The sequence below is a fragment of the Saccostrea cucullata genome, unplaced genomic scaffold (genome assembly GCF_032062105.1).
Source record: "Saccostrea cucullata isolate Sc308-1 unplaced genomic scaffold, CSIRO_AGI_Scuc_v1 ctg9169, whole genome shotgun sequence".
In the NCBI taxonomy this organism is placed as follows: Eukaryota; Metazoa; Mollusca; class Bivalvia; order Ostreida; family Ostreidae; genus Saccostrea; species Saccostrea cuccullata.
The window spans coordinates 1-23,496 of NW_026925433.1; the positions used below are offsets into that span (position 1 = coordinate 1).

At 34.7% G+C, this 23,496-nt stretch overlaps 1 protein-coding gene and 1 long non-coding RNA gene across 2 annotated transcripts; both read left to right on the forward strand.

Annotated features, from left to right (window-relative positions):
* The first annotated feature begins 3,100 nt into the window (after positions 1-3,100).
* LOC134268832 (uncharacterized) lies at positions 3,101-5,581 on the forward strand. The gene is made up of 3 exons (XR_009992441.1): positions 3,101-3,769; positions 5,093-5,158; positions 5,387-5,581. It is a non-coding gene; the product is annotated as an uncharacterized LOC134268832 (long non-coding RNA).
* A 15,568-nt stretch (positions 5,582-21,149) lies between these two features.
* LOC134268831 (uncharacterized) lies at positions 21,150-22,721 on the forward strand. Its single transcript, XM_062751074.1, has one exon. It carries the CDS (start codon positions 21,150-21,152, stop codon positions 22,719-22,721), a length of 1,572 nt encoding a protein of 523 aa, XP_062607058.1.
* The last annotated feature ends 775 nt before the right edge of the window (positions 22,722-23,496 follow it).

The window sequence follows — 23,496 nt, forward strand, 5'->3', positions numbered from 1 at the left end:
TCTCAAACCATTCAATTACAGCGCCATCTGCCGCGGGCTCTACCTACAGGTACCTGTCACACCCCCATTGTTTTATTAGCTATACACACCGACAGATTTCACACCTTTAATCGAACTAATTTACACAAGGCATATTCTAGAGAAAAACAAACACTTGCACAATAATAGTGCCATTATTTTATTTTTAATCATGGTATTAGATAAACAGCAATGCTTAAAGCTGAACTGAACGAGGAGTACATGTAGATTCTTGTCCTAGAGATATGTTGTACAAAACATAAAAACAACAGGGTAAACCCTTCTTTCATTATATAGTTTAAACAAAATCGATTTAATTTCATATGTTTAAGTCAAAATTAAAACGTTTTTTCACCACCCGGACCAAAAAACGTAGGCGGACCATTCCTTATACGGGCCGGACCATTTCTTATAAAAGGCGGACCAAATATGTTATCGTATTTGGTCCGGCCGGACCTTTAAACGAGGCGGACCAAATATTATGCGACACCTGTCACCGGTCACAACAACAGGTGTCCGTGGGCGGTTGTAGCAAATGAAGTACTTACACAACATTCATCTCTGGGTTTTTCTTTTATTTGAATAATTTGAAATAGTAAAACATCTTAAATGATTTGTATAAAATTATCAAGTTTACATAATTCGAGTGTTGACACCAGTTTTCTGCTAAGATTTTCAAACAAAACAGGCTTACCACCTTACTCTCCCCCTCCGCTTATGTGTTGTATATTGGTTTGTGATCGACTCGTTTGGTGTTTGGGGGTATACGAAAGAATGAGAGAGAGAATGTTGTGATGAATTTATTCTCCACAATTTACGTTTTAGTGAAAAAATCCCCGTTTCATAAATCATTTATCTTTGAATATATTAATTGATTTGTTATATGTACATTTGTTTGTACATTTATGCGTTGAAGATAATAGTTTTAAACGACACTTGGTAGAAGACATCATACTACTTTGTATAAAACTTGCTTGGTATACAACCTTTTCTTTAAACATTGATATATAACAAGATTTTAGTGATCGATACATATATATATTTATTTGAATACATACGATTAATACGAATTTATAAACAAAATTAAAATAAGAGAGTTATAAAAGGTGTGATTGATATAAACAATTTATAAAAAAATTTTCTTTAACATTGAAAATGTCTCCACACATTTCGTTTGTAAACGTTTCAATAGTTCTAGTATTCTAAATTTCTAAGGGATTACACATTGAACATCGAGGCATCCCTAGTTAGAAAACAGGGTACAATGATTTCCAGTTTGGGAACTGCTTTTCCCATGTGGTAATGTAACTCTTCATTCTTGTTCAAAGCGTTATCAATCATGTCTAAAGCCATTGACCATGTTTTAAAAATTTCTGGTTTTAAACTTATTCTCTTGCGGCTAGGATATCGATCGGATTCCCATTCGCGTAGATCTACTCTGTATTCGTTGTCTTTCGTCGTGTTTACCTCCACGAAGCGCCCATTTTCTAACGATAACTTACAGCAAGAAGAAAACATGTCACCGTGAATACTGCTGTTTAAATAACATGAATAAGGGAACACTAAAGTCCGTTCCGGAAACGGAACAGGATGGTCGGTATATCCGTTTCATAATGTATTCATCTTGCTAGACCGGAATTAATGGGTTGTCCTTCATCACATTGTGTGTTAATGGTGACTTGTATAATATTTTTGTTTACGGGTGTAATTGTTTCCGGTCTGAATACATGGATTTCCATTTATGTAACTCGATATAAGTTTAAAATGTTTCTTGAGCACTAAATCAATCATTGGGGAAACTCTCTCGATTCGTGTCTTAAACCGACATCTGTCTACGGCTAACATCATCCACTCTCATTTACGGCCCTCATAAGGAATGTTAATAATTATCACTTCATTTAAAAATCTTACACACTTTTTCATCTTTATCAAAATCATTTTTTTTTTATAACCAATTCATATAATTAACTACAGTGTGCTAATTGTGTTGGATATCTTCATAAATCAAATGAAATCAAAAAATAACGAAGAAACGTTCATCATTCTAATCCTCGCATTAATACTACTTATTGACTTTCTGCTACGCTCCTCCCTAATGACCTTCCTGGTGACACTCCAGTAGACATATCGCGCGAATTCCGAAACAGACGCGGAGAGGGTTGTAGCAGAAAATTAACCTGAAAATATGATAGCCCTACCACACCCGGAGAAATCACAAAACCTTGACATGTCACCTAAGACCGAATCCGAGGACTCGATAAAGCCCGAAACAACATCAGCCAATTTATATACGAAGGAATCCGAGGACTCGCTTATCACAGAAGAGACAGTGTTCAAAAAGAAAAAAAAACAATTGTAAATAAAAACATTTCAGACTTCAAACAACGTGGATTCGATTTTAATATGTGTATATATTTGAATAAAATCATATTTATTAATAAATCAGATTTGTTTCTCTTTCTTTTTTTAATACACCATACTACGCTTAATAATTTTAATATATAATTAGTATTATTGTTTACATTACAACAAGTGTAATCAAGTTGTTACAGGAGTATTTCACCAAAAGTCACGATTGTCTAATATTCTCAATACAATTGATATTTCAACGTCTAATTCTATCTACTGGAGTGGTTTTTCTTAAAAAAAAAAGGTCTACTTCATCAATTCATATCTTCATAAATCAAATGAAATCAAATTAATAACGAAGAAACGTTGTTCATCATTCTAATCCTCGCATTAATACTACTTATTGACTTCCTGTTACGGTCCTCCCTAATTATCTTCCTGGTCTACACTGAACCTCAATTTTGAACCTCAATCCGGGGTATAATGTCCCCCTCTATACTACTCGTAAATATCAAAATGACGTGGCCACGCGATGTCTTCGATTCAGCTAATTTTTTTCTTACTGAAACTTCAATGAATGAAAAGATTGACTATATGAAAGAAAGCATGGTAGTTTATCCGGTTGCCATGGAAACGGGACTAGAAGGTGTAAATTATAGTGGATTTTGCTATTTATCAATAATATCAAAAAAATATTTACTAGACAAAGCTGTTTATGTTTATATTTTTTTATATCCTTCATGACAATCAAAACTATGTAAAAAATAGCCAAGGTCACAAAAATTTTACAATTTCTAATTTTCTGATGCCCAAAAAGTGAATAATTAGTCCTCGTTACCTCCCTTGTTAGACTTAATATTTAAAGACTTTGACAAGTGATGTGAAAATTCTAGTAGGGAGATTTAGATTCAAGAAATGTTATTTTGCAAATATCATTTAAAACATTTATGGGTAAATGAAAAATAAACGTTTTATTACACTATAAAGTTGGTCTAAATGTGCTTTTTCTCTATCCGAGTTATTTCCCTTGTTGGAGCTCTTCGGCATTGAAGAATACAAAATGTGTAAATTGTAAACAAGATGGCAGACAATGAAATCTGCAGTTTTTCTTCTTGTTTTGAAACATCTTGTTCAGGAAAATTCTACCTCAAGAGACTCAGAATTTGATGAAAAACAGTTGACAAAGTTGGGATAATCTTTAAGAAAAGCCATAGAGTTGATCTGGACATGATGAGTATTACACGTATAGCTACTCGTAGAAAAGAAAATATGAGGAAATCAGGGTGGTATGGGGGCGAAGGCCGAGAGGATTTTAGCTGTTCCCTTCAAGATGTCTTTGAAATAGAGATCGAGAGATACATGTAGTGGTGTGGTAGTCCCCGACCGATCCCGATTACAATGTGTAAGTATTTTTTTATTCATAATTCTATTCAGGTATCACATGTACCTGATAATCCGAGATTCCTCTGACTCTAACCCCCGCTTTAATATTGTGACTTGTGCGCACAAGTTACAATATAAAAGCAGGGGTTAGAGTCAGAGGAATCTCGGATTAGGTAACTGACTGTATAATGAAATATAAGACAATAAAAACAAACAAAACCATGAAAACTTGGATGCACAGTTGCACATATTACATGTACACGACATTGAATCAAATACTACTGTGCAATATATGTGCCCGTTTTGGGTACTGGTATTTTATTTTCTATAAAATTCAGTATATTTGAAGAAAATTGTTTGTATGAATTTATTTTTCCAAATTATAATATGCTTGTGTCCAATCTATTTTTACAAACAGGATTTGTAGAAATCATAACTCGGAAATATTAAACCTTTGACTTCTGACAATGATAACTGAATAGTGTGTTAGATTTTTTGAAATTTTAAGCAATATCAGGACTGTAGAATATTTTAAAGAATTGATTAAAAAAGTGTAAGTGTAAAATTATGAAAGTACATGCAGACACACAGATTTACACATGCTAATTGTGTGCTAGATCTAAGTACATATACTTTGTCATACTATTGTGAAATCATTTTTGGGACCTTGATACAATGAATTTATTTGCTCTGCAAGGTGATGTATTGTAAAGTAGGAAAAGAAATCTATCCAAGGGTGTTAGAATATGGCAACTCCATTTGTACTTTCCAAGATGCAGCTTTCTGTCTCATAATTTTATTTTACTGATCACAGTTTTTCAGCTATATATTGCAGGCATATCAATCTTGCACACATTTTAAATATGAATAGTTTTAGTTTGACAATAGTGATCTGTACAGATGAGATCAGTCTGATGCTGTGTACTTAACATGTCAAGGACATATTGTACAAATTAAAAATAGTCGCATTAAAGAACAAAATAAATTATACCACATTACGTTAGTATCCATAAAACATGTATGTTTTTATTACAATTAATTTATGATTATATAAATACATTTTATTTTCCACTTTAGAAATTAATTGTTGTCAAATTCATTTCTACTCTTAGTCTCTATATCTCTGCCAATTTGTCCAAACTGCAGAAAAGCTTTATATGTAAATTGAAAAAAAAAATGCTTGATGACAACATTAAATCCACTCCTTTATCAATCATTCCTCTTGATTCAGAAAATTTTCAGGATAACATGTAAATATAAGGTACATGTAATATATATATGATGTTCAGGATTTTAACCCAAACTTTCAAATTAAAAAATAATTTTAAATTGATCATTGCAGCCCTTGCAAGATTTTCCTAATGAAGATTATCAGGATTACAGATCCTCTAGCAAGGAGACCACACAGGTACATGTAGTGTGTATTAAGTTGCATGGATTCATGGTGACTTAAGACATGATTGCCACAACAATGCATAAAGGGAGATAATAATGTTTATAGGTTGAAAATGTATATGTTTTATATATAGCAAAATTTTAAGATTCCAGTTTTAAGTTTTTGAAACAATTTTTAAATGAATTTTTATCCACAGTGACCAAAAATTAATGTTATTTTTTTTTATTTTCATGTGAACAGATAGAGATGACCAGAGCAGAGGTACATACAGCCCCCCCCCCCCCCCCCAAAAAAAAAAATCACAGTGGACTGGAAGTAAATTTAACATGAATAATACAAAGTAGGAAAAATAACAGAAAGAAAAGAGGATCCAGTAAAAGTTGTCACTGGTGCAAGATGGACATAGAGAGGGTTTTCTAATGATCATTACTAAAATCCACAGCAAATCAATACTGCAAGGCTGAGCTACTTTTCAAACTTACACAAAAGGACATAAAGAAATGCGAATTCGAGGAAACCAAGCTTACATCAAATGAGAGAATATGAAGGAACACATTTTAGCAAAATTTTTTTTAAGCAGGGCATCTGTTTTCCTTAGAGAATATGTGTATTCTAAATTGATTTCTTGTATTTTCAAAAAAAGTCACTGTTTAAGTGAAGCATACATTCCAATTTATGTCTTGTTTATTTTTTTCTATAAAAGCAGTTTTATGCAAAGCAGTTTCTTCCCTTTTTATATCCCCTATCTGCAGGAGAGGTGGTATACTGATTTATTATATACCCCCACATGGGCTCACAAATTTAGAGTTTTATATTGGCATGCTTCACACAGTATGTTATGTATGTTTAGAATATATATGAATACATTTTAACAAAACTGAGAACAAGATTAATTGTGAAACACTGATTCCCCCATACATTGCAGCTTATGTCAAGACTCCCACGAGGTATCCCAAGAAAGGTCTTGCCACAAGTAAAACACCTGTGAAATATTAAAATCTAGTCCAACTTCAAAAGTTGTGGTTAAGGTTAAAGTTTTTTTAAGTCGGTCAATGTCTAAGGTCAAGGTCAAATGGTTAAAAATATTTATACCCATTAAAAGAACATAGTATACATGTAACTGATCATCTGAATATGCTGATAAGCAATGTGGTAATAAAAATTAATTCCACAATATTTAGCATATAAGGTCATTTAAACAAATTTGGCTGCCTTCCCCCAACAGACTAACTAAAATTCAAAACTTTTTTTTTACATTGCAAGACAGGATGTTTTTTTTTATCCATCTTATCTCGTCAACAAATATTATGAAATTTTCTGGGAAAAAGATTTTACAACCTACCTAACGAGGCGACTTAATAATTTTACCCTGAGCTGGGAGAGGGCAAACAAACATTATAATCAAGATGGTCTTGCCAACTTGTTTTGACATAATATTGTCTGACCTACTTTCATATTTTCATAAAATACTTTCATATCATTTATTAAATATGAGTTTTCCTTTTTACTTTAATTATACATTTTAAAAAATTAACCATAAAACAGTTGTTTTGAATTTGAACATATTTTAGTGAATAAATCAAAAGGATTGGACACAATTACAGGCCATTAAAAGATTTGTAAGAATTTTTGGAAACTCACTTGTTTTATTTCATATTTACATTAAAATAACTAGAAGCCTGATTTGTTTCCATGGCAACATTTTAATTTACCTGTCACTGAGTTAATTTCAGAAGTTCTATTTAATTATTGAAAAGAAATTTAAATACTTGACATATATTCATACTACATAACAATTTGTTCAGTTTGGTAAAACATGTTGTTAGATGATCTTCTCTGTTATTTGTGATTAATGGAGGGGGGGGGGGTCATTCATGCAATAATTTCAAGAAAGCTGTACATTTACCCATTAATTTATTAATTTTTTTTTATTCTCACAAAACATTAGAATATAAAGTTTATTTAATGATACATGGTTACAAATATATCGGTCGTCAAAATGGTGAATAATTCCATTGAATATGACTAAAAAAGTCAATTTTGGCAAATTGCCAATTTTCATGCAATAATTTCTAGAAAGTTTTTGATTTACCCATTAATTTTTTTTATTCTCACAAAACCTTAGAATATATAGTTTATTAAAGTGGCACAGTGACGCACAAAAGGGAAAATTGACAAATGTAGAATTTTCGCATGACCTCTGTAAATTTTGTTCAATTCCTTAAAGTATTAGGTTTCAGAAAATTACAGGTTTCAGAACCTAAAAATTATATTTTTATGGGGAAAAATAAAAGTAAAAATAATTTCTGTCTGCCCCAGAACGAAAATATTGCAAAATACCCTGGTACTTCTTCCTCCCTATCATACGCGTGCGCAGAAAAGTGTTTAATAAGTTTCCATAGTTACCATGGTCTCAGGTATCCACGAATGAATATAAGTAGACCAAAAAAATTGATGTAATCTTTTTAAAAAGTTGTTAGAACATATTTCTCACCTTTGCATGCTCCAGTTGAATTTTGTTTACAAGTTTGAGCTAAAAATAAGAGTAGCGTGACCTTGACATATACGAAACAACGAAACGGTTAATACAACCTTTGTTTTTCCGGCACTTATATTGTGCAGTCAATTCTTGCAGTTGAATTGTCATATCTTCGCTACATACTCATAATTTTCGTAAGTCTTTCTCTGTATGCTGCAGAATCTTAAAATTAAGATATGATTTTGATTCACTGTGCCGCTTTAAATGATACATGGTTACAAATATATCAGTTGTCAAAATGGTGAAAAATTTCATTGAATATGACTAAAAAAGTCAATTTTGGCAAATTGCCAATTTTCATGCAATAATTTCTAGAAAGTTTTTGATTTACCCATTAATTTTTTTTATTCTCATAAAACCTTAGAATATATAGTTTATTTAATGATACATGGTTACGAATATATCAGTTGTCAAAATGGTGAAAAATTTCATTGAATATCACTAAAAAAAGTCAATTTTGGCAAATTGCCAATTTTCATGCAATAATTTCTAGAAAGTTTTTGATTTACCTATTAATTTTTTTTATTCTCATAAAACCTTAGAATATATAGTTTATTTAATGATACATGGTTACAAATATATCAGTTGTCAAAATGGTGAAAAATTTCATTGAATATGACTAAAAAAGACAAATTTGGCAAATTGCCAATTTGCTAACAACCTTAATGCTGCAATGAAAAATCGCTTAATCTTCATTCAAATATCTTTGAATGAAATTAATTTCTCAGATTTAAGTAATATGAGCTCACATAATATAATTTTCATGTGAATTTTTACTAATTAATTGAATGTGCACAAATTTAATTTAAAACAGAGCAAAATTTGCTTAATCAGAGGGTTCTAAATGTAACATCCCTGTTACCATGGCAACCAAATTGAAAAGTTAGACTTTAACATCATATTTATTAAAGACATACCAATTGTAGTAAATGGTGTGAATTTCAGCTAAATCGGAGATATGTCATGTCCACGACCCTATTTAAAATTTTGATTTTTATAGAGAATTGATATTAAAAAAAAAAATTAGAAAAACAAAATGAGCCCCTAAAAAGTTCCTAATCTGTTTTAATTATTTAATTGATTATAATCTTTTTTATAAAGCTAAAAAAAATCTTACTGATATACGGCTGTAAGGTGTACCATTCTTGCGAGGTTTCAATGCGGGAAAGATACATTCCTCTGTTTGTACAAAGAGCCTGAAAGAAGCGGGAATAAAGTCTTTACGTCAATCTTTCACTCCAATCCCGGATTTACTAGTGGACAATGATATATTTACATTTAACGGAAGGCCCATGGACCACAATGCTCATCTGAGTAATTTCAGTACTTCATCAACAGGTTTCTTTCTTTGACCATACATTATGGGCCCATTCTATACCAAATTGATCAAGGTATGAACAGACTTCAATCTGACTACCTCATGATGCTTCCATATTGAGACGAGTATGAAGAATAATGTTGAATTTGCTGCTCTTTAGAAGACTTTTTTAAGTTATAACCTGTATACTCCTGATAGTATGTAGATGTGTAACTTCAATCCACTGTTGTGGCCTTGCACTCTACGCAAGGGTCATGATTTTAAGAAAAAACAAGATGTGTTTGTGAAACACTATGCGCCCGGCGTCAACAAAGTTCGAAAAAGCTATTTTTTCTATATAGGTCACAGTCAAGGTCACAAGGTCATTGACCTTGGTCTTGTTTGTAAGAACTTAATTAGTGGGGTATGCATACTAAATATAAAGTCCCTATCTCCTATGGTTCAAAAGTTATGGCAAAAAGTGGAAAAAACTATTTTTAGCATAAAGGTCACAGTCAAGGTCACATGGTCATTGACCTTGGTGTTGTTTGAAAGAACTTTATTAGTGGAGTATGCATACTAAATTTGAAGTCCCTATCTCCTATGGTTCAAAAGTTATGGCAAAAAGTGGAAAAGGCTATTTTTAGCATATGTCACAGTCAAGGTCACAAGGTCATTGACCTTGATGTCATTTGAAGGAACTTTATTAGAGGAGTATGCATACCAAATATGAAGTCTCTATCTCTTATGGTTCAAAAGTTATGACAAACAGTTGAAAAACCTATTTTTAGCATATAGGTCACAGTCAAGGTCACAAGGTCATTGACCTTGATGTCATTTGAGAGAACTTTATTAGAGGAGTATACATACCAAATATGAAGTCTCTATCTTTTATGGTTCAAAAGTTATGACAAACAGTTGAAAAACCTATTTTTAGCATATAGGTCACAGTCAAGGTCACAAGGTCATTGGCCTTGATGTCATTTGAAAGAACTTTATTAGACGAGTATGCATACAAAATATGAAGTCTCTATCTCCTACGGTTCAAAAGTTTTGGCGAAGGTTAAAGTTGACAAACAGACAAACAGACAAACAGATAAACAGACAAACAGACAGGACAAAAACAATATGCGCCCCGAAAAAATTCGGGCGCATAATTAATCTACCCTTCCCAAGGCACAGTGGTTCCAGTGAAAAGTATTAAAAAGTGAAACATTTACGAACAATAAATGACAGACAGATATATAGACAGACAAACACTTTTCGATGATTTGTGTTTTTTTTTTTTTATTTATTTTTTTTTTATTTTTTTTTTTTTAGATTTTACCGATATCACAGAGAGAGAGAGAGAGAGAGTGAGAGAGAGGAGAGATCCTAACGTTTGCATCTGTGCGCGTTGCTTTGACAGTGGTGAAGAAATAACACCAAGTCCCTATCCGTCTGTTTCCGTGGGCGATACAAATATCTGAAATTAAAACTGGTCAATACAAATATCTGAAACTAAAACTGGATATATTAAATAGACGTCGACATTAACGCACTAATTATTATGTTCTTATGTTTTTAAAATTGTAATATGATATGAGACAGAAAGATCAGAAAATCATTTTAATTTCCAAATTTCTTCAGTTTTATTCTAATTTCCTTCATTTTCAAAGAACGTTTAGTATCAGAAAACTCAGAGCAGTAGCTCGCTATTTACTCACTTCATAAATACAGTAATAGACGTATCTGTACATGCAAGCTCTTTGCCAAGGTGAAAAGTAACGAAATTCCACCAAGTTTTACCTATACACTGAAAGACTACTTCTGACCATTTCCCATTGTCCTGACACGTGGTATAGGACTCCCAGAACCCTATATACCCCATAGAACACGTGTAATTGTGGGTGTGTCCAATAGGCAAGGGGCCCTCGGGAGGAGTTCCCTCGGAGTTTAAAACAACAGGAGGAGAGTCACACTTCTTGACTATAATTCATTAATATGAGTTGTTAGGAGATGCATATTTTTAGTACACATTTTCAAAATGCCAAATATTTCAAAATTATTATTTTAATGACTTAGTCTATATAAGAGTATTTTCTGGCAATAGTCTTCTAAAAATAAATGCTGTAAATTTCATATTTCTCGTTTTAAGATCAGCGGTATACTAGTATATTATCAATGTATACCTACCAAATATCGGCACACAGTTCCCTCCCAGACACATAGACATGTTCTCACAGGCATGGTGAAGACAACCATCATTTACAATCTGCACAAAGGGAGAACTGGGTTTATAATACGATTTTGGGAATATTACATGTAATATATAAAGACCTTATATATAATGAATAATATATGTCTTAGCAGAAATCAAGAAGGCATGAGAATACAGTGTCATCAATTTAAAACTGATCATTGCAAATATAGGCCGTCTTTGATATGGTCTTTGGAAGATGGGTTTTGCGTGAAGTATAGATCGTCACAGTCGGATGGAAGTGAAACTTCTCTGTGATTCTAGATGAGATAGAGCTTTCCAAAAAGCAAACATTTAAAAGGACATTTTAAATGGATTTCTTTTCTTTCCTTCTTTTTTTGGGGTGGGGTGGGGGGGCTTAAAATTCTGCTATTCAAAGGATTTACTTTAATTCTTGAAATAGATAGTTCCACCAAGCATTCTGGAGATACTTAGCAGGTTTCGTAGATCAATTTGCAGATGCAGGAAACATACATTTTTGTCTATTACTAATATACAAAGACCTTTGACAAAAAACTCCAAAATTGATAAACAATTTCATCCCACAGACATGCAGAGTGGTTCAAAGAAAATCCAAGAGAAGAGTGGTTCATAAGTGTGGCAAAGTCGGACACAAATCCCTTGATTGTGCTAAAGAATTGAAATTGGCGCTTACTTTTTTTCGTTGGTTTAGCCCCCCCCCCCCAACTTTCAATTAGCCACCCCACTTTCAAATTTGCTTCCGATGTTCATGTACCATAGGCGTCGGGAGAAAATCGAAGGGGGGGGGGGCTACTTAAAAAGGGGGGCTAAACCAACGAAAATTTTCAATGCGGTTCCGACGCCTATGCTGTACGCATAATACTCTCTCTCTCTCCTTTTCAGCTTTCGCGCTCTACTGACCAACGTTGATCACGTGATCTGACCTTGAGTAAGAATTCACCAGACTGATATTTGATTTCAATCGAATAGCAGTTATTTGCATTTTGCTTCTGCAAAAAGCCTTCCAAGCGATCTATCAAAGCGTTCTATCATCACTGAAGTCACAGAAGAAGATCATTTCAACTGAGGTAAGTTTATTTTTGCAGAAATCGTTAATTTTTTAACTTAATACAGCATTTTTTGTTGACAACGTGAACATTGGTGAGTACTCGATTGTTCGTCGGGCGCCATTTTTAGGTCACGGTTCAATATTAGCCACACACTCTTACTGGTATATGAAATATTTGTTTACTTTATTACCATACATTGTAATGTTAACATATTTATTAGTTTTGTGTAGTTTGTAACAATTTAAATAGAAGGTGTAATTATAGCGGGAAACGTCTTCATGCATAATGACGGCGCATGCTCCTGGGCATGTTGGGAGGTATGCTACGATTTTTTTCCACTCAAAGTAAATTTCAGGGTATTGTTTCACAAAAGCAAAAAGTGTCACAAAAAGTGTTTATTTAATAACCAATACTTAACCAATGATAACAAAAGTCATCACTGCCCATCATATGCTAGAGTTGCTTTTTCATGCGCAGATCAAGGATATTTTTTACCAGGGGCTCCACCCCTTTCATAAAAAATTCTTAACAAGCAAAAAAAGCTATTTCCGGGGGGTGGGGGGTCCTTGATCATACCTATGACTATTCAGACAAACTTTACACAGATCATTGTTTTCCAGGGCAGGGTTAAAATAAAGGGCCACAAATTCCTTATCTAAGGGGAGATTATTGATAATTAGTGAAAAAATAATGACATCTTTTAAAAATCTTCTTCTCAAGAATCACTGGGCCAGGAAAGCATCCTAATTAGGTAGTGTAGAATCAAATTTGTACAAATCTTGACCCCCAGGGTTAGGGTGGGGCCACAATTGGGAATCAAAGTTTTACGTAGTAATTATATATTCCCCATTTTCAAAAGTGAGTTATCTCCCCTCGAAATCGGAACTCTTCTACACTAGCATAACTTCCGCGGACTACACATTACGATAATCCAACAAAATAGTGATCAACTAGTACACGCTGCATTTAAAAATTTTAAAAGAAGGAAACGGTTTGCAAATTATTTTTAGATAATAAGTGATTTTATTAAAGGTCTGTTACCCCCCCCCCCCCCCTTTCTAGAAAGCTTTACGAATTAGACAGGCACGTAGCATCGTCTTTAAAAGATGGGGGGGGCAAAGAAATATTTTTTTTCTTACCTGGAAAAGTTGACAAGCAAAGAAAAACGCCCAAAGTCGAAAAAGCTACTTATTTCAGTACCAATTCCTTGGTATACAATACTACATTTCCCTTATATAACTTTATCGTAGTATAAACTGTGTGTGTGTGGGGGGGGGGGGGTGCCAGCAACTACGTGCCTGTTAGCTGGAAAACAACTTCATCAGAAATTTGCAATTCTATGTTACGTTATTGTAATTTTCTCTTTAAATCTAACATGTATAATCTACGGGATACATCTTATTTATGTCTTAAAAAGGATAATTTACAAAATACATGTAAGTTTTTAATAAGCGTTTTGGTGAAACCGGGAAGATGAATTTCGCTGGATGTCAGTTGAGTGTGTTACACACTTGAACTCAGAACTGACCATATTAAAGAATGTTTCAAATCAACTTTCATGCAAATTTGATTGACACTGAGGTGATGCACGAGGGTTGCGTGCGTACAGCGTGTACAGAGAACAAATATGAAAATGGGTTGAACAGTTGAATATGAACCAAAGGTGGAAATTAAAAATTATAAGAAATATTAATTGTGAATTCAATATAATAACATGTATATCAGTTACACGGGGTTTCATGACTCTCTCTCTCTGATATTGTTTTTAACACACTTTGCAAAAAAGAATAACTTATAAAAATAAATACTTACAGTTACATGAAAGCTAGGATTTATAAAACATAGATAACACTTGAGGAAAAGAATGTTTTATGTATTTAGGCGAAATACGCTAGAAAATTATTGTATCAATTTCGTGTTTCTGCTATCAATTCTCTGATCTAAAACAAAATGTGAATTTTACACGGGAATACACATGTACATATACATATGCTTAGATCCTACACTAAAACTTTGATTAAATGCAGCTCAGATTTTATACGACATGTAACACGAATTCAGATCGATGCTATTTTAATTAGTCTTTCTTCGTTACATTCAAATACAGTTTTTACGAATTAATCTAGCCTGCTGTAGCCATATTTTCTTCTCTGCGTCTCTAGGAATTTTTTGGACACTGGTGACGTGTCCATCTACAGTTTTACCTCCGAAATTGCTGCATAAACAGCAGTAGTTCGTCTTCCACGACCGATATCAAGAAACTGCGTTTTTTGCTCGATTGTGTGTCATAGCATAGAACTTTTACTTACAAGAACACATTTGGTGACCTATTTCATTTGAATTAACCGTGTTTCCAGAATTTGTTATTTGTAAAATAATTGATTAACTGTATATAGTATTAAAACTTTGAATGGAATTCTAAATGAATAATTTAATCTTATATGCTCATGACTAAACTTGAAATTCTTATATTTGTTCTGCACATTTTGTATAAATAATGACGATCCGTCTGCAGAACATCCACTACCAAAAATTATCTTTTGTTTTGTTTTTTTTAAATAGTCCTATTCGAATATGTATCAGCATTTTATCAGTAATTTGTTTCGGGATTTTTTTGGAAGGGGGGGGGGGGACTCACACAGCGCCTTATTATACTACTATAAAGATTAATACAAATCCAGAAGGAGACTATGTGTGGGCAATTTAAAAAAATACGAATCAGCTAAGATTTCGTTTTTTTAACAACACAACATTTTTCCGAATGACAGATGCATTACACCATGAACATGTTTACATCAAGAACATCCGCGGAAGTGACTTTATTTATAGCGCATGCGTATTAAACACAGTAAAAGAGTTCCTTTCAGGGGAAATAACTCACCTTTTGAAAATGGGGAATATAGGAAAAATCTTTAAAAAACCACAGGGCCAAGAAAGATTAAATTTAGCTGGAAGCATCGTCAGGTAGTGTAGAATCAAATTTGTTCAAACCATGACCTCTGGGGGTAGGGCAGGGCCACAATAGGTAATCAAATTTTACATATTATGAATTAGCTGCTGAACTGTAGTGTAATCATCGGTTTTACATATTAGTCATTGACGCCATAAAACTACAGATCCCGTAATGCAAAAAATGTGCAATTTGCGGCGCAAGATTTTTTGCGCACTATTTGGGAAAATTTCTTCACTTTCCAAATTTGGTAAATCATTTACTTTTTACCCCCTAATTCCAGATACATTCTTAAACCAATTTGTACATTTTATACACCTCTTGGCCCTTTATAGTCGCCTCTACAGAGGATAAAGTGGCTTGATTTGAATTGTCTGCGGGATTGAAGAAAATTCTAATTCAAGCGAGTTTATCGCTTGTAGGGACATTTATCAAGGGTTAGAAGGTGTATAAAGTATACAAATCTTTCAAAAATGTGTCTAGAATTATGAAGGGAAAGGTAGATGATTTACCAAGGTTGGGAGGTGGAAAAATTCTCCCAAATAGTGTGCAAAAATTTTTTAAAATTCAAGCCCTACTTTTCGAAACTAAACTGAATTGTGCTTTTTTTGCAAGTCAATATGCTCAGGTAAGTGATGTGGCCCATGGGCCTCTTGGTTTTTTTTTTATTTCAATGAATAATGTGCCATGGTAACTAAAATGTAAAATTCTTTTTGGCTCACCTGAGCTGAAAGCTTAAGTGAGCTTTTCTGATCACCCATTGTGCCATCGTCTCAAGCCACGGTCTGGAGTCTGCATATAGCTCTCTCCTACCCGTTGCTGCTTGATCACAAAAAGTGTCGTAATCTTGAATTTTTACGCCTCTCTATTGTGAAGTCATATTCAGTCAATGACAAGGTTTGTTTCCATTGCAATTGAAATCAACAACTTACATCAGCAGTATTTCGTACACTGTGATTGGGTATTGAAAGGTCGAATGAAAGGTCAATTTCCGACTATGCTTTACTCGCATTGGTCAATATTTTGATTAGCTACAAGATATTCTCGTCTCATGCAACCCCGGCCAGAATGGGAGAGGATCGTATATTTTGGCCGTGGTTTGTGAAGATGCCGTTGTGCATCTGTCTGTAAACTTTTCACATTTTAAACTTCTTCTCAAGAACCACTGGGCCATTTTAACCAAACTTGGTACAAAGCATCCTTAGATTAATGGAAATGTTAGTGTGACGGGTTGAATCCCTTTCCAAGGGGAGATAATCAAGAAAAGACAAAAATAGGATGGGGTCATTAAGAAATCTTGTTCTCATGAGCAATGTGGTCCATAGGCCTCTTGTTAAAGGCTACTCCTACAGTTGTAGTCTTATTGCAATCTTTCCACATAAAAGAGACTAAAGAATCATTATTCTTTTTATAAGTTTATTGCTTTTGGAAAAATACAAACCAGTAGAACTACCGTCATGACAGAGACTTCTGGACTTGGTTGCTCAAAACACTGGTTAAATTTGACCACTGGATAAGAGATTTAACCAGTGGTTAAAGCTAACCAGTGTTTTGAGCAACCAAATCCTGGTTGGTTGTACACTAGAAGTGTGGAATCAAAGTAAAACTATGCAAGATTTTGAAGTTGCATATACAGTCGCACCTGCTGTTACGGCCACCCTTAATCAAAGGCCACTCCCCATGAGCGGCCAGTTTCAATCCCGCCCGTTCATTTTTTCACTATATTTTAACTCATTTAAGCGGCCACCTGTCTAACGCGGCCAGAGGCCAGTGTATTTAGGTCCCGTGCGCTCAACATGCCTGTTTTCAGCGGCCATTTTGTCTGTTTCGTCACATGACTTTCGTCTGACACGTGACCTCGTATCCCCATACGAAGCCAAACATAAACAGCTGATTATGAGTTAATGATTTATAATTGCAGGTTTAATTTGAATTCTGTCAGGATTTAATGATTGAATTAATATAATTAAATGATTTATTGGTAACAAATGTTTTTTGGTGTCTTTATATATATAGGAAAGTAAGTTGTTGAATATGTTCATAATATAAACTCAATACATTGATTATAATTTCGCCAGAGGTTACCAAGTCAAGCGGTCAGTCTCGTGTTTAACCTTTTATGTTATATAAATAAATACATATCTAGAAAAACTAAAAAGCTTTACACACCATCAGGGAAATGCTGAGTTGTTAGAACGTTTCATGATTTTGTGTGATGTAAATTCTATGGCTGTAAAACTAAAATTACAAACACGCACACACACACACACACACACACGCACACAAAACAAAACAGATTTCTTTCCAAGATTTTTTTTAAAAAATGTGTTGAAATTGTGGATTTGGATACATGTGAAAATAAATATACAACTGTGGTCGCAATTTTTTATTCATTGGTTTGAAACCTGGAATAAGTGGCCACCTGTCTTATGTGGCCAATTTGTCATTCTCCCACAAGTGGCCTCTTAAAACAGGTTTCTCTGTACATAATATAATACATAGACTCTCGATGACTCGAACTCCGATCTCTTGAAGTTCTCCATCTCTCGAAGTGAACCTCTGGTTCCGTTTTTTTCCTCCATACAACTAAGCAAATTTACTCCTGATCTCTCGAAGTTCTGTATCTCTCGAACTTAAACATGGGTCCCGTTACACATATTCTCTGTACATAATATAATACATAGACTCTCGATGACTCGAACTCCGATCTCTTGAAGTTCTCCATCTCTCGAAGTGAACCTCTGGTTCCGTTTTTTTCCTCCATACAACTAAGCAAATTTACTCCTGATCTCTCGAAGTTCTGTATCTCTCGAACTTAAACATGGGTCCCGTTACACATATTTCAATGAATTTTACTCTCTATCTCTCGAAGTTTTGATTGCGTGTGTAAAAACGCCAATCAAGCATAAAATTGATACAGCCTGGACTTACCTGGAAAACAGTGAATGCCGGAGACTGGCAATCCTGGCATGGAGGTGTTAATTGGGTGTTTACATAGATGACACTACACCTATTGGTCGTCCGTGTGTTGCTATAAGAATTAATTGATTATTGGTAAATTATAAACAAATTCACAAATTATTTTGACTTGAAACCGAGATGATAATTTTTAGAAAATAATTTATAGACGATCGTTTCATTAAGTTAGATATGATTATGAACTTTTATTAGAGTCTACATAATCCCAGTATTGCAGATGCTGCACAAGAAATTCCTTTCTCAAGGACTGAATACCGATAAGAAAAGGTGAAGGACCCGATCATGCTGCGGAATAGCTAAACTGACAATTGCTATTCGGGTTTCATGTAATCATGAAATAAGAACAAATAAATATTATCGCATTAGGAAATCGTTTTATTTATTGGAAAAGTGATCATTGTTGTTGATATCAAGTAAATTACCTGTAAAATATGATTGAAAACGTGCAATGACTTTATTTACATGTACTTTCGGTATATATAATATAAAAACATTGATGATCGGAACTGAAAATTCCAGATTTTATTTACTTTCTATCTCTTGAACCCCTCGATCTCGAGAACTTTTTTGGCATTCCTTGAACTTCGAGAGATGGAGAGTCACCAGTGTATTAAGAACCAGGAACAGGCACTTCTTCTTTGTTATAAATTTAATGTTATTCGTAATAGCCTTTAATTAAGTTTTAAAAAATATTTTAAAGCAGTTGGGAATTAAAACTGGTAAGCATCAATTCTTCATAATTTAAGTGTATGTGTTTGCTATAAAGGTGTTTTACTGTATTTTGCATTTCAAGGAAATTAAGTATTGTTTTTTTTAATTAAAGATTTCATTTTTATAGAATGGAGCCTAGACGATCTACACGTGTACGCCAGCGCCCCCGGTGGTTTGCCGACTACGTCGTGGACTTTCCTGTAAGTGATTAAATATTTACTTGTAACAAATTTTATTTAAGAAAGTAAGGGGGGGGGGGGCAGAGAAGGGAATTATAGTGATATTTGATTTATATCTCCCTCTCTGAATGCAAAATTCAAGTAAAACTTTTTATTGGAAGATAGAATTTTGGGGTTATCCCACTTCTTTGTTTCTACTGGATTAAATGTACCATAGTCTTTGTGTTTCATCAGATCTCAAAAGAATATTAAAAGATTGCTATTCTTTAAATATGCATTGAGCTTATCTTTAGAATTGCTTCATTTTAAGTGTAAGAAATATTTAAAAGATCCCAGCACTAATACACTTTTTTTACACTAAGAATTAAGTTCTGTTAAATATAAACGGAACTCTGAATTCAACTGAGTTAAGTAATATGTTTATGTATGTGACCTTATATGATTGGTTAATCTTTTTAAGAACTGGTTTACTCCAAAATAAACCATGGATTTGATGAAATTTAGCTCACCTCGACTAAGTTGAAATGAGCTTATGCCATACGGCCTAGCTTCGGCATCCTTGCATCCCAGTTAAAGTTTTAGGAGCAGGTCCATTCCCAAGTATACTGTAAATTCTACCTGGACCAAAATTTGGCCTACATTTTCAGAGGAGGGACCAGGTTAAATTTTTAGGAGCAGGTCCGTTTCCAATTCTAAAGTAACTATAAGCCCTACCTACATGATTTAAACTTGCATGGATAATGCATCGATCTAGGAATGTCCCAAATCTGCCTCAGATGCTAGAATCGGACCTTTATTTTCCAATTCACTGATTGAATTTTATCAATACTTTAATTAAATTAGCTTAGATAAGGAATTTTGGGATGTATACTTTCAGACTTGCTTTGGATGCTGGATCTGACCTACATTTTGCAGATAATTAAGTGGGTTGGGTGACAGTTAAAGAAAAATAATGGATTTATATTTACAGCAGAACATCCTTGTACAGGTTCCATTCCTAAGGAACTATATAAGCCCTAATTAGACCAAACTTGCATGGATTATGCATCTAAGGATGGACACTACCAGACTTGCTTCAGATGCTGGATCTGACCTACATTTTCATTCCCAAGTAACTAAAAGCCCTACCTGAACCAAACTTGCATGGATGATGCATCTAGGGATGGACACTACCAGACTTGCTTCGGAAGCTGGTTCTGACCTATGTTTACATTCCCAAGTAACTATAACCCCTGCCTGAACCAAACTGATCAAATTTTATGTACATACAAATTTTCATGTTGCTTTACTAATATATCCTCGGTGGGGCATTCATGTCCTATGGACATATTTCTAGTTTTTTATGTCAAGTGTTTCCATCTAAAAATGATAAATCATAGCAAGTTTTTGCTAGTGTAAAAAGAAACTTTTTTTTCTACTGCATGTGCCATTAATAAATATTCCTAAAAAAATTATGGTACATGGACCCAATCAATTTTGTAAGATTTTTCAAGATGTAGTTAAGAGCTTCAAATTCATTTCATTTTTTGTGAAAATTGAGTTAGGCCTAGAAAAAAAATGTTTGTTTCCTCTTTCAGGCTGAAAAAATATAGGGTAGGTAGGTAGGCAAATTTTTTTTTTTGAAAATTTTTTTTTTTACTTCTTTAATCAAAACGTGTATAGAAGTAACATTAATGACAAAAGAAATGGTGTTTTCAAGCATTTCTGTGACTTAAACTTATAATAGAAAGGTGACTCAAACTTCTTTCTGTCTTGAAAAGCTTGCAAAATTGGAGACTATGATTCCCTGGGTGAAATCTTGCACTTCATGGGACTAAAGCATTAAAAAAAAAATTTAGGGTCGGCACTATTGTAGAGTTTGTAGTTTTGTGTAATTACTTTATGTACGGAAGATAACTCTATCTTGTATGTGTTTCTATATGTAGAGTTATTGCCCTTGTCTTTGTCTTAGTTCCGGTTCAATAAATGGATGTTGTCTTCAATGACGAGTGTTTTATAATCTGGTTAAATCCGAATGTGTAGCCGGTGGAACGCTACATAAAATTGGCGACGAGGATATTTAACTTCGAGAAATTACGATGGCCAGTGTTTTGGTTCCAGATGTGCAAGCAATCCCGCATTTTGATGTTGCAGATGTGACAGGCATTGCATCAAAATGGAAAAGATGGCGTCGGGCATTCGAACTCTACGCTAAAGGCAAAGGCGTAAAGGAAGCTTATCAAGCTAAAGCGTTGCTTCTCCATACAGCGGGAATGGAAGTGCAAGATATATTCTTTACTTTACCGGAGGGAGAAGGAGAGGATGAGTACGCCAAAGCCGTGAACGCCTTGGACAAATACTTCAAACCTCAGGCAAATGTTCCGTACGAGAGGTCTGTATTTAGAAGTATGACTCAGTTAGAACATGAAACTATTGAACAGTATATTACTCGCTTACGCCAGAGAGCAGAAACGTGTGAATTCGGGAACCGGGATGCGATTGATGAGAGAATACGTGACCAAATCATTGACAAGTGTGTTCGTCATAACTTACGCCGGAAATTACTAGAAAAAGGTAGGAACCTTACCCTTACTCAAGTCCGAGAAATCGCAAGAGCCCTGGAAGACTCTGAGAGGCAAGCCACGTCAACTGAAGGTCGCGCGCAAGGGGCCATAACCGGTGTTGTACACAAGGTCAGTGTACAAAACAAGAAACATTTTGCGAAAAAGACAAACAGTAAATGTTTTAGTTGTGGTTATGAAGGACACTTGCGGAATGACCCCAAATGCCCTGCAAGGGGAAAGAAGTGTCATAAGTGTAAGCAGACTGGACATTTTGAGAAAATGTGTAAAACCAAAGACCGTGGAGAAAAGCGGAATCCGAAACCAGGGAAAATTCATCACGTTACGGACCAGTCAGGCCAGAGTGATGAAGACAAAGTGTACGCATTTCGCGTCCACCAAAATTCTGTGTTAAATGACAGCCCGGTTGTGAACGTTGGTAATGTTGACCTCAGCATGATTATTGACTCAGGGGCGAGCTGTAATATAATGGGAATGCCATTATGGAACTATCTGAAGAAAAACCACATAAACTGTGTTTCGTCCAAAGTTGAGAAACAACTCTATGCTTATGGAAGTCAACAACCTCTGAAAGTGGCTGGGATCTTCACAGCAACTGTGAAATACAACCAAACCGTCATTCCAGATGTGGAATTTGTGGTCATTGAGGGAGAAGGACAAGCCTTACTTGGTCGAGATACAGCTGTGCAGTTGGGCGTGTTACATATCGTTAGCAGTGTTAGTGAAGCTGTCAATCTGGACAACAGAACTGTTTTTGAGAAATACCCTAATGGCTTCAAAGGTGTAGGAAAGCTGAAATCCTTTCAACTAGAAATACCAATCGACCCAGATGTTGAGCCAGTAATACAGCCTATGAGACGTATACCCTACAGTTTGCGTGACAAACTCGACAGGAAGTTGGATGAGCTACTCAATTTGGACATCATTGAACGCGTTGACGAGCCATGTTCGTGGGTGTCTCCAGTTGTTTGTGTACCCAAACATTCAGGTGATGATATTCGACTATGTGTGGACATGCGTCAGGTCAATACTGCTGTGCAACGAGTCCTCACCCTATTCCGACAATTGATGAAATTTTACATGAAATGAATGGTAGTACTGTTTTTAGCAAACTTGATGTTACTTGGGCATATCACCAGATTGATTTAAAACCTGAATCTCGAGAAATAACTACTTTTGTAAAACATAAGGGTTTATTTAGGTACAAACGTCTTATGTTTGGCATTAGTTGTGCCCCAGAAATGTATCAGAAGGTCATGCAACAAGTGTTGCAAGGGTGTGAGGGGGTGCACAATATTATGGATGATATCATTGTACATGCAAGTAGTCAAGAAAAACATGATAGATGTCTTGAAAATGTTGTGAGAGTGTTATATGAAAAGGGGCTTACCCTTAACAGGGACAAATGTGAGTTGAATATGTCAGAAGTTGTATTTATGGGTCATGTTTTGTCTGGTCGTGGCATAGCTCCGTCTGATGCCAAAGTCAAAGCCGTTGTCGAAGCACGCGAACCGAAAACTTCGAGTGAAGTGCGCAGTTTCTTAGGGCTTGTAAACTATAGTTCTAGATTTATTCCAGATCTAGCAACGGTAGCAGCTCCACTACGAGAGTTGACGCGCAAGAATTCAGTTTTTAGATGGGGAAAATCTGAACAAGAGTCATTTGTAGAATTGAAGCGTCGTCTGGCAGATGCCAAAACGTTGGGTTACTATGACAAATCTGCGCCGACTAAAGTCATAGCTGATGCTAGTCCTGTAGGACTCGGGGCGGTGCTGGTGCAAGAGCAAAATGGTGAACATCGAGTTCTTTCGTACGCGAGCCGTAGTTTAAGTGATACGGAACGTCGCTATTCGCAGACAGAGAA